This window comes from Mercenaria mercenaria, chromosome 18 (assembly GCF_021730395.1).
Source record: "Mercenaria mercenaria strain notata chromosome 18, MADL_Memer_1, whole genome shotgun sequence".
NCBI lineage: Eukaryota > Metazoa > Mollusca > Bivalvia > Venerida > Veneridae > Mercenaria > Mercenaria mercenaria.
This window is the reverse complement of record NC_069378.1, coordinates 48,419,920-48,436,515: the sequence shown is the minus strand read 5'-3', so window position 1 is coordinate 48,436,515 and position 16,596 is coordinate 48,419,920. Positions and strand designations below refer to the sequence as shown.

Genomic DNA, 16,596 nt, shown 5'->3' with positions numbered 1-16,596 from the left:
TGCTGGACACGACTGTATCTGCCTTTGCGACCAGTGTAGATCTTGACCAGTCTGCACATCCGGGCAGTGTGATCAAGATCTGCACAGTTCCCTATTCAGTCAATATCTTTTTTTAAGCACCCCTTTTAACACTTAATGGTACTGTCCAAATAGAAAGATGGAAAAGTTCATTATGGTAATTTAGCAGTGTAATGGTTTGGTTAAGTAACAGTATGGAGGGTGACTTATTGCTGTGGAGTTATTCTTAATTAAGACAAGCAGTTTCTGAGAAGATTAAGACTTTTCCTGTTGGTTACCATGGCATGGATGATCTGGATGTAAAAAAATCTGAAAGCAGTCCACCAAGAGAACAGTCCAGTAAAGTGTGGTAGAACGTAACTCAGTGAATTTGTGAATGAGAGATGGACAATGAACAGATGGACAACATACATCAAATGACACAAGAGCTCATTAACCTTTAGCCTGCTGTTGGCAAGTGGTTTTGCCTTTGCGACCAGTGCAGACCAAGATCAGCCTGCAGATCCATATGGACTGCTTTCCCTAAAGATGAAGAAGAGCTCGAATGCACAAAGGTGGTGGGCAGGAGATTCAAACTTGGACAGCCTTAACCATTCAGCCAAGGAGACAGGCCCCTGTTTTGCAAGACTGAAATTCATACTAAGTCTTATGTCTCGAACTTTAGACCACATGTAAACAATATAATGACCATACCTGTTGGAATATTTTTCTAACAGTTCACAAAGCTTTCGAATGTACCAGGATCCATGGTTCCTACTTCTGAATGACACGTAACCAGGAACGGTTGCATAGCCAAGCAGAAAATCTGCTTCATTTGGGATCATTTCTTTTGAATCTCCTTGGTCTGTAGAAATATCATTATTCTTGTCAGGAATTGGAGTTGGTCCATCCTGCTGAATTGCCCCACCTGTGGATATTCAAAATATATAAGAAGAGTTGTCAGCAGACATGAAAGCTCTCCACAAAGAATGAGCACATTCTGTAAGGGGGTTATTTTTAGTGTGGAATGTTTGGTGAGAGTAGGGGGTTGGTTGATTGAGAAACAATACTGAGAAACACAAGAAAGTGAGAAAACATATCAACATGATCAAAGGATGGGAAATGAGTGGGAGTGGTGTTATTTGGGTGGGATGGGATAATAAGAGACAATACCAAGAAACACAAGAAATTAAGAAAAATATGTTTGTGTGTGTTGGGGTGGGGGGGACTATGTGTGTGGGGGGACAGTATGTGAATACACAAAATCAAGAAGCATTAGGAACCAAAAGGGAAAAAGTTCTTTTTTGATACTTGATGGGAGAGGGTAATGTGGGGATGTGTTGTGTAATGTAGGTTTGAATCAGGGTTGGCAAGTATTTCCCGGGGGCGGGAATTACCACAGGTATTTCCCGGTAATTCCCGTCCCGGAAAATGATCCAAATTTCACAAAAGTGGGAAATACTCAATATTTGAAAATTTTTGGCATGAAAATTTACTTTTTAATATAAATTAATTCAATAAATTTGCAAACATTTTAGTCACATCGATAAATTAGAAGTAAACAAATGTATGCTAGTTCAATACATGCATGGTCTGACTGGCTAGGAGTGGAACACTCAATTGGTCCATTACATTTTGCTGTATGTGCTCTTAAACGGTCACTCTTGCCACTTACAACTGTCTTACAGTCTTTACAAGTCACAGTCTTTTTAGAACCATCTTCAAAAACATCGTAAAAATCCCAAACTGGATCCTTTGGCTTGAACCTCTTCATGTTTACCCTTTCACTTACAAAATCTAACTGGTTATGTGATATGAGTGAGATACCGTCAGACCACGATTAGTGACCATGATTAGAAATCAGCAGAGCTGAAGCTAGATTAAGCATTGTATTACCAGTCAGACAAATACAGCTTCAGGCTAATAGATTACCTATACATTGTACAGGTAACTGATTATGACAACTGAGGGGCCAACATAGTGTGAAAAGAGTATTAGTCCCAGTTATTGTGAAAAGGTGTTAATACTGTATAATTAGGCATCACAATGTGATGCTCTGATTCTCAATAGTAATAGGCATTTTTGGTAAACAAAAAAGAAAAAAAAACAATTGAAATAAAAATTTAGGACTTGATTTTAGTACATTTAGTGCTTAAAAAGAATATTTATATTATTTGTTTTTAATTGGGAGAAATATTTCATGTTAACTGAATTACATTTGTTTAAGTTTCTGCTCATACAACGAGATGTTGACTTTTCCCAACTATTTCCCACTTTTTTTCCTGGGAAATACCTGTATTTCCCACTATTTTCCTGTATTTCCCGCTGTCCTTGTAAAAACTAGTATTTCCCACTTTTATGCCAACCCTGGTTTGAATGCAGATGACCAGACATAAAGAGACAATATCAAGAAACATGAATAACTAAACAAGAGCTGTCAGAGGACAGCAATGTTCGACTTTTCAACAGCCTTGTCAATTGAATGAATATGAAAGTTGAAAAAGTGGCATGACTTTGCAAAAATGCAAAACAGAGTTATGAACCCTATTCAATGCATGTCAGATCATCACAGATAACAAGTGTGTGAAGTTTCAATCTATTCCCAGTCGAAAAAAGGGGCATAATTGTGTGAACATTCAAAGTAGAGTTACAAAATGTTTGGTGGAATTCCAAACAGTGTTATAGGAGAAGTAGCACAGATCAGTTTGACAAATTAAGGCGCATGACTTCCCTGAAAACCATTAAATCAGAACATGCTATACTACACACTAATCACTCCTGAGCCTAACTGTATATAAAAGATGATACTAGTGTAAACATTGTAACATATGACAAATCAAGGGCCATAACTCTGTTGAAAATCACTGAAGCAGAACATGCCCATAATATGCATAATGATACTTGGCAATGACCATTCATGTAATGTTTGGTGGAAGTTCGTCCCATTACATAAAAGAAGTGGCTTAAACATCATAAAATTTGATAAATCAAGGGCAACACATGTAACTCTGTTAAGAAACACTGAACTAAAACATGCCGATAACATGCACAACTAGGTATCTATGGCAATGATCACTTTTCTGAAGTTTGGTGTAACTCCTGGTGGTATCAGAGCAGTTGCCCGGAATAGGTAAAATAAGACAAATGAAGGGCCATAACTCTGCTGAAAATCATTAAACCCAAAAATGCCATAACATGCAAAATGAGGCTTGGCACTGATTATTCCTGTGAGGTCAGGTGTAATCCGTCCAATAATATAAGTGAAGTGGCCAAAACATCATAAAATTTGATGAACCAAGTAACATAACTCTGCTGAAAATCATTGAACTGGAAAATGCTGACGACATGCACAACTAGGCTTGATCACTCATATAAAGTTTGGTGTAAATCTGCCCAGTGGCATCAGAGGAGTTATGTGGACAAACTTTATAAAAGACAGACGGAGAGACGACACTAAATCAATGTCTCAACCACTACATGTGGGACATATCGCGGGCTTAGCGCAAAACGGTTGTAACTCCTTCTTTATTTCATGAAAGTTACAACCGCTTTGCGCTAAGCCTGCGATATAATGATCTAACTTGGTATAATATTATATTTAACATGTTTGAGGATGGGTGACAAGGAAGCACTAAGTGAAGTTTCAATGCTGTAACTTAGATATGACTTGAAACTAAGTTGCATGCAAAACTTTAACTGAATATTCCAATTTGAAAATTATCCTTTATTTAAATTAAAATCAAGAATGATCTAACTTGGATATTTCAGTAGGTTTGATGACTAGGGAGTCTTGTATAAAATTTCAATCTAATACATAATGCAATGGTTACTGAGATTTGACTTTGCACAAAAAACATCAACCAATATGTGATGCCGAAGGTGAAATAGATACTCTGGTGTGCTATTCTCTGAATGGTCGAGCTAAATACTGCCCTTTAAGTGAACTGTAACCGTATGAATCTAATTTAATGCAAAGAGAAACTAGAAAAGTGTCCATGGGACACAGATGCCCCCACTACATGACAAAGGACACAGATCAAACGCAAAACCCCAGGTGCACAACTGTACATGCTGACCAACATTCCTGTAAACTTTGGTGACTCTAGGTCAAATACTTTTGGAGCTACGCGCGACACAACATTAAAATGACCAATTTTTTACTAAGTCAGGGGCCATAACTCCTACATGACTGAATGAATCTGGACGCGAAACCCCAGGTGCACAACTACACATGCTGACCAACATTCCTGTAAAGTTTTGTGACTCTACGTCAAATACTTTTGGAGCTAGGCGCGACACAACACTAAAATGACCAATTTTTACAAAGTCAGGGGCCATAACTCCTACACGACTGAATGAATCCGGACGCGAAACCCCAGGTGCACAACTACACATGCTAACCAACATTCCTGTAAAGTTTTGTGATTCTACGTCAAATACTTTTGGAGCTAGGCGCGACACAACATTCTCTGAAGGATGGACGGACGGACAAGGGCAAATCTATATGCCCCTCACCCCCACCCCAAAGTGGGGGCATAAAAAGCACTCAATATTTACGAAAGATAGTTAATCATACAATGTGATCCTATCAACCATGTGATACTTTCAGCTTGCAGTGGAATGTAGTCATTATTTCGTTTCTTCCCTTATTTCATGATTTCTTAAAGGATTTTCTTAACCTTCATTTATTATCATATCCTCGGAAACAACAGCTGATAACACAAAGATACTTGCACAGACTGACAATTAATACTGCAATGTAAGGTCAACTTCAGCGGGTGATAATTAAGTACACTCTATCTGTTACTTACCTTCCATTTTATCTCTACCCTGACAGGCTTGTAAGAAAAAGAGTTTTGGTTTTCCAGCCAGCGTAGGACAACGATTAGCCTGGAACGTTGATGTCAGGTCCTGGATGGAAATAAGGACGCCATTGGATCCATACAAATGACCCAACACACCATGTGTCAGAATACAACAAACAAAACAATCAAAACAAGTATGATCAACATTATGGGCAGCATCTATCAAAACGTTCATCATCTGTGTATTGGATAAGTTGTTGTGTCTTTGCACAATAAATCCAAGTTTGTTAAACATATGCTCCAAACTCGCTGAAAGAAGAAAGGAAGATCACCAATAAAAATTACAAAAATTAATATTTTTCATTTTCAGTTTTTTTATCAACTATGCCGGACATCTGATTGCACTGAACATTTTTGTAGTAATCTGATCTCTACGTGTTACATGTAGTTGAACTTACCTTAAAAGAAATGGGAGAAAAACATTTAAGATACATCTGTAGTGTGTAGCAAAACCACTTTTTATGGTAGTTTTTGATGTTCAAATAAAATATTTTGTACAACATAGAATTTGATTAAACCACAAAATTAATTTAAAAACATCAAGATATACTCAGAAAATTGCATCAATTAAAACAAGAGATCACACAGTGATCTTGGCGCCCACCATTGAGCCATATTTGAATGTTCCAAATTTCAAGACTAGTTCAAAATCAAGGTCACAGTTCATTTCAGTACACAAAAGCTTCAAATTTGAAGGCTCTAGCTTGAGAAATCATCAAATGTGAAAGTTTGTTTGATTTGGGTTTAACGCCGTTTTTCAACAGTATTTCAGTCATATAACGGCGGGCAGTTAACCTAACCAGTGTTCCTGTATTCGGTACCAGTACAAACCTGTTCTCAGCAAGTAACTGCCAACTTCTCCACATGTTCAGAGGTGGAGGACTAATGATTTAAGACACAATGTCGTTTATCAAATAGTCATGGAGAACATACGCCCCGCCCGAGGATCGAACTCGTGGCCCCGCAATCCGTAGACCAACACTCTACCTACTGAGCTAAGCGGGCGGGCTGTGAAAGTAGGTACTAGGTAAAAATCAAGGTCAAATTCCAATACCGAACACAAAACTATGCCATCTCTTTAGCGCAAAAAGTGAGTAAGTCCATCTTTAAGTCATTGCAGTTATCCACTTTTTGCACTAAGGTGACAATACGTGAGGTCCAAATTTGAAGCCTGTAGTTTGAGAAATGTAAAAGTAGGTCACTAGGCCAATTTCAAGGTCAAAGTTCATTTCTGTACACAAAACTATGCATGTGGTCCAAACTTGAAGGCTGTAGCTTAAGAAATGTGAAAGTAGGTCACTGGGTCAGAATCAAGGCCAAATTTCATTTCAGAACACGAAACTATGCATGTGGTCCAATTCTGGAGCCTGTACCTTCAAAAATGTGGAAGTAGGTCACTAGGTCAATGTCAAGGTCAAAGTTTATTTTGGTACACAAACCTAGGCATGTGGTCCAAATCTGAAGGCTGTAGCTACAGAAATGTGAAAGTAGGTCACTAGGTCAAGATCAAGGTGAACTCATGTCAATGTTCATCTAGCCACTCAAACTATACATGTGGTCCAAATATGAATGTTGTAGGTTATGGACAAGAAGATTTTTAAAGTTTTTCCCTAGATATAAGTCTATATAAACAATGTGACCCCCGGGGCGGGGCCATATTTGACCCTAGGGGAATAATTTGAACAAACTCGGTAGAGAACTACTAGATGATGCTACATTACAAATATCAAAGCCCTAGGCTTTGTGGTTTTGGACAAGAAGATTTTTTCCCTATATAAGTCTATAAAGACCATGTGACCCCCGGGGCAGGACCATATTTTACCCTAGGGAAATAATTTGGACAAACTTGGTAGAGGATCGCTACATAATGCTACCTACCTACCCAACCACCCACCTACCTACCTAATACCCACCCACCTATCCACCCACCCACCCATCCATCCATCCATCCATCCATCCATCCATCTAAGCCTTAGGCCCTGTGGTTTTGGACAAGAAGATTTTCAAAGTTTTTCCCTATATAAATCTATGTAACTTATAAAAATAAACAAAGGGCCATAACTCATTCAAATATTGTTGAACCAGTCTGATTTTCAGAGGGACACAACTAGGGTATGAATACATCATTCTGACACAGTTTGGTCAAAATCCTCCCAGTAGTTTCTGAGGAGATGCGATAACGAGAAATTGTTAACGGACGGACTGACGACGGACCACAGACGCAAAGTGATTTGAATAGCCCACCATCTGATGATTGTGGGCTAATAACAAGGTCATGTGCTTGACTTTTTGCTAGACCGATTTGAAAAATATAATACAAATGTATCTCTGTCAAGTATTATTAATAAGAGTCAATGGGAATCACAGTCTGATGACATTTTTGTGTACAGAAAAAATACTACACTGCAGATTTAAATGTAACTACTCTAAGTTGTAAACTCACTTACCATCTTTCATTTAGTTAAAATAAAATGTATAGGTCCATGTGCTAATTTTTGAGATTCTTGCTCATGACTGAAGAGATCTGCTAATTTCAATCTGATTTTTTCAAGTGTCAAAATTTTTGTTCATATATTTAATATTCAGAAAGGCAGAAATGTTGCCGCCTTTATAAATTAATACAAGGGATGCCATTAATTCATGGCTTGGCTTATATTTCCATATGCCGAATCTGGGCATTATTCGATCACACTTATGGAAAAATGGTATCACACCATTACTTGTGATTTTTCAAAAATGCGGAATTACCTTCAAAAGGCTTGAGGTTTCAGAAACCTTGTAAATATTAATCTCTGAATAAAAAGAAGCACTATATTAAGTACACAACAAATCTAAATAGTGTTAACTTTGTAATACCTGCATCCCTTTCTGTGCCATTCCTTGGGGGCATTTCTTTGCTTTCCCTATCTCCGCGATCTACATGGAATTTTTCATTATTGATGATCACACACCAACCTGAAAACAATTTTGAAATTATAACTAGCAACTGGGTTAAAGTGTTTTGTTTTTCCCTTCTGTCACAAAAAAACTGTAGAGTGGGTCATTTTTGTGAAGGCTTTACTCAGTGGTTTCATAGTTAGCAGTCTTTATTTGCAGTGTTAAGAAGTCGTGAAACTCGAGTGTGTTTTATGACACGAGGCAGATTAATACCCACAATTCTAATATGCTTGTGCTAGCGGGAAATTTGCTGCAGCTTAAAAACATGGTGATTAATCAGTAATCACCAAAGGAAATAATAATTGAGCCGCGCCATGACAAAACCAACATAGTGGGTTTGCGACCAGCATGGAAACAGATTCAGAAACAATTTAGTAAAAGTTCAGAAAAAATCATCTTCTGAAACTATCTGAATTCATTTCTGAATCTTTCCGTTACATTTCAGTACAAGTTCACAAAAAATCATAAATGTTTATAACATAAAGTCCCTGTTCAGAAAGTTTCAGACTGCTTTAAAATGTTCAGACAGGGTTCAGTCTTATGTTCAGAAATGTTTCAGAAATATTCAGAAAAAATAATTTCATGAGGGAGGTCTTTTCACTGGTGTAAATAAAATTTTATCCATTTTACAAGCACAATGGTACAAGAAAGATCAGGCTCGACATCACAATGTTTATGTTGGTAAAACTCGAATAGTTCTATGAGATTTATAGATCTATTATTAACATTTAAAAACATGGTGGGAAATTTATCTTTATATTGTTTAAGATATTAAAAGTACCTCTGCGTCTTTTTTTTTTTTAATTCTGGTTATTTCTATTTTACATATTTTGTGATGAAGTGTAGATCAACAAATATAATGAAATTATAATTTGATATTTTCACAGTTTGATAATATGAGTTTATCAGATGATAATCTTTTATAATTATATTTTATTTCAGTAATCAACTGAAAGGCACAAAAAACTGTCCAAAATGAAAAGCTCTATATATACATGTAGGTACCTCTAGGATCTCTGTTCATTCTGTACTGCTTCAGAGGTGGTGGTGCAGTTAACCCTTCACTTTGCCGACCTTGACCTTGAAGAACCGGTCCAGACACCCTAGCTGGATTACCCACTGCAGTACCTTGCCCTTGTTGTCCAGGTAATATTTGACCTTCACCCTGACCTGGTATTACCATTGGCTGAAGTTGTCGGCTTACTCCTGGGTTAATAACAATCTGCTCTCCTACCCTATAAACAGCTTCACCATTCACATACAAACATCTGTTTTCTGCCAGCTGGTTTGGACTAATGTGTAGCTGCTGAAGATTTTCTACCACCTGTACATTTTCCAAATGTTGTTGTGGTGGTATCTGCTCTGCAACGTTTTGAGCATGTCTCACTAAAATAAAGAAACATGTTATTCACTTAATCCAAACTTTAAACAGGAGGGCTATGATGTTTCTAGATCACTCACCCGAGTTTCACAGCTTGGTTGAACAGTCCTGGTAAGGGATCACACAAGGAAACTAGAAATTGCTTTTGTAAAAAAGCGCATGTCTCCCCAACTGCAAAGTGCTACAGGCAAGAAGTCAATAGGGGTCAGGAACAAAAGTCAAAAAGAGACACTGATGGTTGGCTGCAATAGGGATCATCTTCTTGGCATGTCCAGTCATCCCGCTAAGTTTCAACACTCTTGGCCTAGTGGTTCTCAAGTCACTGTTCAGGCTCCTGTGACCTTGACCTTTGATCAAGTGACCCCAAAATAAATAGGGGTCATCTACTCTGCATGTAAAATCATCCTATTAAGTTTCAACATTCTAGGTCAAGTGGTTCTCAAGTTATTTTCCGGAAATGATTTTACATGACCAGGCCCCTTTGACCTTGACCTTTAATAGACTGACCCCAAATCAATAGGGGTCATCTACTCTGCATTTTCAATCATCCTATTAAGTTTCAACATTCTGGGTCAAGTGGTTCTCATGTTATTTTCCGGAAATGACCTTGACCTTTGACGGAGTGACCCCAAAAAATATAGGGGTCATCTACTCTACATGACCAATCAACCTATTAAGTTTCAACATTCTGGGTCAAGTGGTTCTTAAGTTACTGATCTGAAATGGTTTTCAATGTTCAGGCCCCTGTGACCTTGACCTTTGACGGAGTGACCCCAAAAACAATATGGGTCATCTACTCTACATAACCAATCATCCTATGAAGTTTCAACATTCTTGGTCATGTGATTCTCTAGTTATTGATCGGAAATGGTTTTCAATGTTCAGGCCCCTGTGACCTTGACCTTTGACAGAGTGACCAAAAAACAATAGGGGTCGTCTACTCCAGCAGCCCTACAACCCTATGAAGTTTGAAGGTTCTAGATCAAATGGTTCTCCAGTTATTGATCAGAAATGAAGTGTGTCGTATGGACAGACAGGGCAAAAACAATATGTCTCCCCCGGGGGGAAGAGAGACATTTATCTGTGAAATTATCTGGAGATGGGGCCTGTGTTTTACAGAAGGAAGTTTTATAAAGTTTCCAAAAACAAATATGGAAGGTTAACAACATTTTGTGTTTGTGTGTGTTTGTTGCAGGGGGAAGGGGCAGAGGAGGGAGTGGAACAATGACACAGAATACTTAGACACATATCAAGACAAGAGGGTGATGATGGCCCTGGATCGCTCACCTGAGTAATATGAGCTATATGTTTCAAATGTCAAACTGATGATTTTTAGAAATTTTTTGGAAAATTTTCCGATGTACAATCAAGTAACCCCTGGGGCAGGGCTTATTTTACTCCGGATGTCATGATTTGAACAAAGTTTGTAGAAGTCTACTAGGCAATGTTACATATCAAATATCTAAGATCTAAGCCTTCTGGTTTATTTTTAGCAAATTTATGAAGATTTCCCTATGTACAATCAAGTAACCCCTGGGGCGGGGTCAAAATTTGAACAAATTTTGTAGAGGTCCACTAAGCAATGCTACATGTCAAATATATAAGCTCTAGGCCTTCTGGTTTATTTTTAGAAAATTTTGAAGATTTTTCTATGTACATCAAGTAACCCCATGGGCAGGGTCAATTTGACCCCAGGGGTCATGATTTGAACAAATTTTGTAGAAGTCTACTAAGCAATGCTACATGTCAAATATCTAAGATCTAGGCCTTCTGGTTTATTTTTAGAAATTTTTTGAAGATTTTCCTATGTAAAATCAAGTGACCCCTGGGGCGGGGTCAATTTTGACCCCGGGGGTCATAATTTGAACAAATTTTGTAGAGGTCCACTAGGCAATGCTACAAGTGAAATATCTAAGCTCTAGGCCTTCTGGTTTATTTTTAGAAATTTTTTGAAGATTTTCCTATGTAAAATAAAGTGACCCCTGGGGCGGGGTCAATTTGACCCCAGGGGTCATGGTTTGAATAAATTTTGTAGACGTCCACTAGGCAATGCTACATGTGAAATATCTAAGCCCTAGGCCTTCTGGTTTATTTTTAGAAAATTTTTGAAGATTTTCCTATGTAAAATCAAGTGACCCCTGGGGCTGGGTCAATTTTGACCCCGGGGTCATGATTTGAACAATTTTAGTAGAGATCCACTAGGCAATGCTACAAGTCAAATATCTAAGCTCTAGGGCTTCTGGTTTTTGAGAATAAGATTTTTTAAAATTTTCCTATGTAAAATCAAGTGACCCCTGGGGCGGGGTCAATTTTGACCCCGGGGTCATAATTTGAACAAATTTGCTAGAGGTCCACTAGGCAATACTTCATACCAAATATCTAAGCTCTAGGGCTTCTGGTTTTTGAGAAGAAGATTTTTAAAGTTTTTCCTTTTGGTGGCCATGGCAACCAGAGTTCTGCATGGAATTCAATTCTTTGAATAATTTTGAAAGGGGACCACCCAAGGATCATTCCTGTGAAGTTTGGTGTAATTCTGCCCAGTGGTTGTCAAGAAGAAGATTATTTTAGAAAATGCTGACGGATACACGACGCACAACGGACATTGAGCGGTCACAATAGCTCACCATGAGCCTTTGGCTCAGGTGAGCTAAAAAGTAAACAAAGAAAGTGGGGAGGGAGGGTGTAATGGGCAGGGGGATGATGACATGATACTTATAGCCAATATCAAGAAACACAAGAAATTAGATGTACCAGTAAAAACTAGAATTGTGTCCATAGGACATAGATGCCCCTACATACTGTGCCATCCTCTATATAGCAAAAATTATCAAAGGGCCATAACTGCAGTGAAAATAGTCACAGAAAACATTCCATCCCCTTTAAAGTCATCAGACTAATATAAATAGTGCAGAAGGAGTTACACACACTAGATTTCGGGACATATGGACATGTGCTCCACACAAAAACTAGCCCTGGCCCCTGGTGGCCTTTCTTTTAAGAAAACATAATAATTTGAACATATTTGATCAAAAGTTACTTCAGAAACATTTCTATGAAACTATTTTAAACTTGTGTCAGTAGTTTCTGAAAAGAAGACTAAAAGATTTTCATTTTGGTCGCCATGCCAACAAGAATTCTGCACAGACAAAGAAGAACTGAAGGAATCTAAAAGGGGACTACCAAAGAAACATTCCTGTTAAGATTGGTTGAAAATGGCTCAGTGGTTTTGGAGGTGATATTTCTTAAAGAAATTGTGTATGATGAACAACAGAGGGAGGGACATCGGACAGATTGAAGACAGACATCTAATGATCCTAGAAGCTAGCATGCCATGCTCAAGTGTTATGACTGTCCAGGTGGACTTCACTTTTTAGTCAATTTATCCATTATTTCTATATAAATATACAACAATTTTATTCTTTGCAAAGATATCCTTTTCTACAATGACTATGAGATTGACTCCTTTTGTGTTTGTTCTATCATTGATGATTAATTTTATCACAGACTCAGTTTAAACTTTGAAGCAAATTTATCACTGCAATTATTACACTGGAAGTCGTAAGAATTGGTGCAAAATCAATGCAAATTTTTATAAGGATTATCATCCAATATCTACATTTTAAGAAATTATTTATAGTACAAGAGTGTTTTAACACTTATTTATGCACAATGTGCAGTTATATGTCGGACGTAATAATTTCGATTCTAATATTCCCTTAATCTAAAACAGAAACCAAAATATAGTAGCGCTCTTCCTTCATTGCAACAAAAACATTGACGTCACTGCATGTTAACGCGACATCATTCTAGTGTAAGAGTCAGTAAACAGAGAAATCCATTTTAGAATATGACAAAAATAATACAAATTTAATACCGGTAATTGTTTCAAGATTTCTTGACAAATGCGCACATTTAAAGTGGCACACCTAAAGATTTTTGTAAAGTTTTCCAAAAATCAGAAAGTTATTACAATAAAAAGAATTTTAAATTAATTTTGTAAGGTTTTAGAAGTTTTCAAATATAAAGACTAGGGGTGTAACGATACATCGAACTATCGATGCATTGCGATACTAAGTGTCCCGATAGCATGCATCGATAGAAAAGTCATGATCCAATAACAATCGCCGATAGTTCCTTCAACAATCGATAGTTTCGACAGTTTTGAAATTTTAGTAAATACAGAAATGATTTATAATTTATAAACCAAGAAACACAGCCAGCTTTCATTTGCGCCTCGGAAAATGTTTACGTCTCCATTACAATAATTACCCTCACAGAATTAAACTACCATAAAGGACTGAGAAGTCTGGGAGATAATCAATAAATTTAGTTTCTTAGAAACTTTGATTAAATATGTTTAAATAACCTGTTAATTTTAGATGAGAAAATGTACTATGGACATGGAGAAAGAAGGCCACTTGTATTATACAACAAACTGTTCGGTAGGGCCCTTCATTTAGTGCTGGTACACCTTAATCCGATCCGTTAATTTTCGTCTTTTTCGATGCTTTGGGTTATTACATGTAAACATGTTGACATTCGCAACAAAATGGCCGATTCGTTTGAGTATACCTTGCATAGGTTTACTGTTTTACTTATTGTTCCAAAGCCAAGGAAGGCAAGAAATATTTAATATTAGAATTATTTCTGTCCGTTTCAGTTATACAAACATCTCAATGTGTGTTAACAGCAATTATAAACAGTGCCGTCTCTTACACTGTGTAACAATGCCAGTTGGTAGCTTTACTGTATAAAATATGATGGCCGATTACTATTGCAATAGTATCGCAATAGTAACCTGCAATAGAATAGTATCGCAATAGTTTTTAAGCAATATCAATAGTATTGCAATAGTCAAAATTGGCCTCAATAGTCACCCCTAATAAAGACACTTTTAAATCTTCTGCCTGCTGGCAGCAACTGATTCCTCCTTTGCAACCAGTGCAGACCAGGATGAGCCAGTACAGCTCCATTTATAGACCAGAAACATTTTTCAGTTTCAACATCACTGTGACTTTTGACCTTTTAAACAATAAGAATCATCTATTGGCTATATAAGTTTAAAAATTGTAGGCTTTAGGGTTGTTAAGTTATGAGCAGAAACAGTATCATTCTCAACATTATTTTGACCTTTGACCAAATGACCCCATAAGAGTCATCTTCTGACCGCAGACAATCATTCTATAAAGTTTGATGGCAACAGAGCTAAGGGATCTTCAGTTATTAAGCAGAAACATTTTCAAGTCTCTGCGACCTTGATATCTACATATGGCTCCAAAAACAACACGTCAGGGTCTTCTTCTGAACACAGATAATCATATTGTGAAGTCTGACAACTTCAGACCTAAGCATTCTTCAATGGATGAGTGCAAATCACATGGTCTTTTGACCAAAGGACTGGCAGTGTGCAAAAACAACACATCTTCTTAGATGTGTGGCATTACATAAAACTTTTACAGTTTAACACTTACTGCTAACACAGACATTTTCTGAATCCCCAGGTGGACCCGATGGCTCAAAGCCTGCCATATTTTGCTGTGGAATAGCTAAAATGTAAAAGATAGTAAAAATAAGGAATAACATTTTTACTACCGGTATGCATATCACATCTTCAAAATTTAATAAACAGTAATTAGCAATGAAGATAACAACAATTAAGTGTTTTTTTAAAGGAATTAGTAATGAAAACAAGAGCACCGCCTTGCGGGTGCTGACGCTCATCTGATTTTTTTTTTATAATACCCTGAAATACTGTCCTATCCATGATTTTCTAAGTCTAAAAAGGGCCATCATTCTTGCAAAAAGCAGGAAAGAGTTACGTTTCTTGACGTACAGTGTACGCTTATGATGGTGAAAAACTGTTGCAAGTTTTAAAGCAATAGCTTTGATAGTTTATGAGAAAAGCTGACTTAAACATAATACTCAACCAAGAAAACTGATTTTCTAAGTCCAAAAGGGGCAATAATTATTGCAAAAAGCAGGATGGAGTTATGTTTCTTGATGTACTGGGTCAGCTTATGATGGTGAACAAGTTTTGCAAGTTTCAAAGCAATACCTTTGATAGTTTAAGAGAAAAAGTTGACCTAAACATAAAACTTAACCAAGAAATCTGATATTTTCTAAGTCAATAAGGGGCAATAAATACAGCAAAAAGCAGGAGGGAGTTATGTTTCTTGCTGTACAGGGTCAGCTTATGATGGTGAACAAGTGTTGCAAGTTTTAAAGCAATAGCTTTGATAGTTTAGGAGAAAAGCTGACCTAAACATAAAACTTAACCAAGAAATCTGATTTTCTAAGTCCAAAAGGGGGCAGTTATTCTTGCAAAAAGCAGGATGGAGTTATGTTTCTTGATGTACAGGGTCAGCTTATGATGGTAAAAAACAGTTGCAAGTTTTAAAGCAATAGCTTTGATAGTTTAGTAGAAAATTTGACCTAAACATAAAACTTAACCAAGAAATCTGATATTTTCTAAGTACAAAAGGGGCCATAAATCTTGCAAAAAGCAGGATGGAGTTATGTTTCTTGCTGTACAGGGTCAGCTTATGATGGTGAACAAGTGTTGCAAGTTTCAAAGCAATAGCTTTGATAGTTTAGTAGAAAAGCTGACCTAAACATAAAACTTAACTAGGCAACGCCGACACCGACGCCGACCAAGTGATGACAATAACTCATCATTTTTTTTCTCAAAAAATCAGATGAGCTAATAAAAACTTCAAAGTTTAACAACAGACTGCTTCCACTGGAAAATTATCATATAATATATAAAACTAAAGTCACATTCTATCTAACCTTTACAGTTCATTTAACCCTTACCCTGCTAAATTTCTATAATGAACTTGTCCATCTTTCAATTTGGACAGTACCATTAACTGTTAAAAGGGGTGCTTACCAAAAAGATACTGACTGAATGGCAAACAGTGCAGACCATGATCAGACTGCACGGATATGCAGGCTGATCTTGGTCTGCACTGGTCACAAAGGCAATATCACTTGTGCCACCAGCAGGCTAAGGGTTAAACAATATTGTATTTATCAAGGTAATTTTGAAAATAATAAAGCCATTCAAAAAGGCTAAGTAAACTTTTGTTTCTGTATATCACTGTGCTTGAAGCGTGTGCAGCATCATCTACAGAAACCAAGTCTAATCCAGTGAACAACAAACCATAATGCTTATAAAATAATAGTCAATTTCTCTCAACATTTTGGAATTTTTCAGACATTTTCGTAAAATAATCGCCATTTGGCGATAATGCCGATTGGCAGCACAAGCACTGAGTGTTGTCAAGGGAAAAAGCATGCTGGGCTATTCCGAGGCTGAGGTGCCTATCTTAAGGTAAAATTCTAAGTTAAAAATGATGTCAAAAAGTTTAAAGCTAGTCCATTGAGTAATAAGAGGTGAAACGAAGGACAATGCAA

General features: G+C 37.1%; 1 protein-coding gene across 4 annotated transcripts in view; it reads right to left on the bottom strand.

The window, feature by feature from the left end:
• Positions 1-16,596, bottom strand: part of LOC123538317 (caspase-8-like) — a 39,976-nt gene that overhangs the window by 2,361 nt on the left and 21,019 nt on the right. For all 4 annotated transcript variants that reach the window (XM_053529515.1, XM_053529516.1, XM_053529518.1 and 1 more), the window contains exons 9-13: positions 14,652-14,726; positions 8,805-9,185; positions 7,719-7,817; positions 4,809-5,111; positions 712-925 (exon numbers count right to left, since the gene is read on the bottom strand). In XM_053529515.1, the coding sequence (XP_053385490.1) occupies positions 712-925; positions 4,809-5,111; positions 7,719-7,817; positions 8,805-9,185; positions 14,652-14,726 (1,072 nt within the window). The remainder of the gene's footprint in view (positions 1-711; positions 926-4,808; positions 5,112-7,718; positions 7,818-8,804; positions 9,186-14,651; positions 14,727-16,596) is intronic.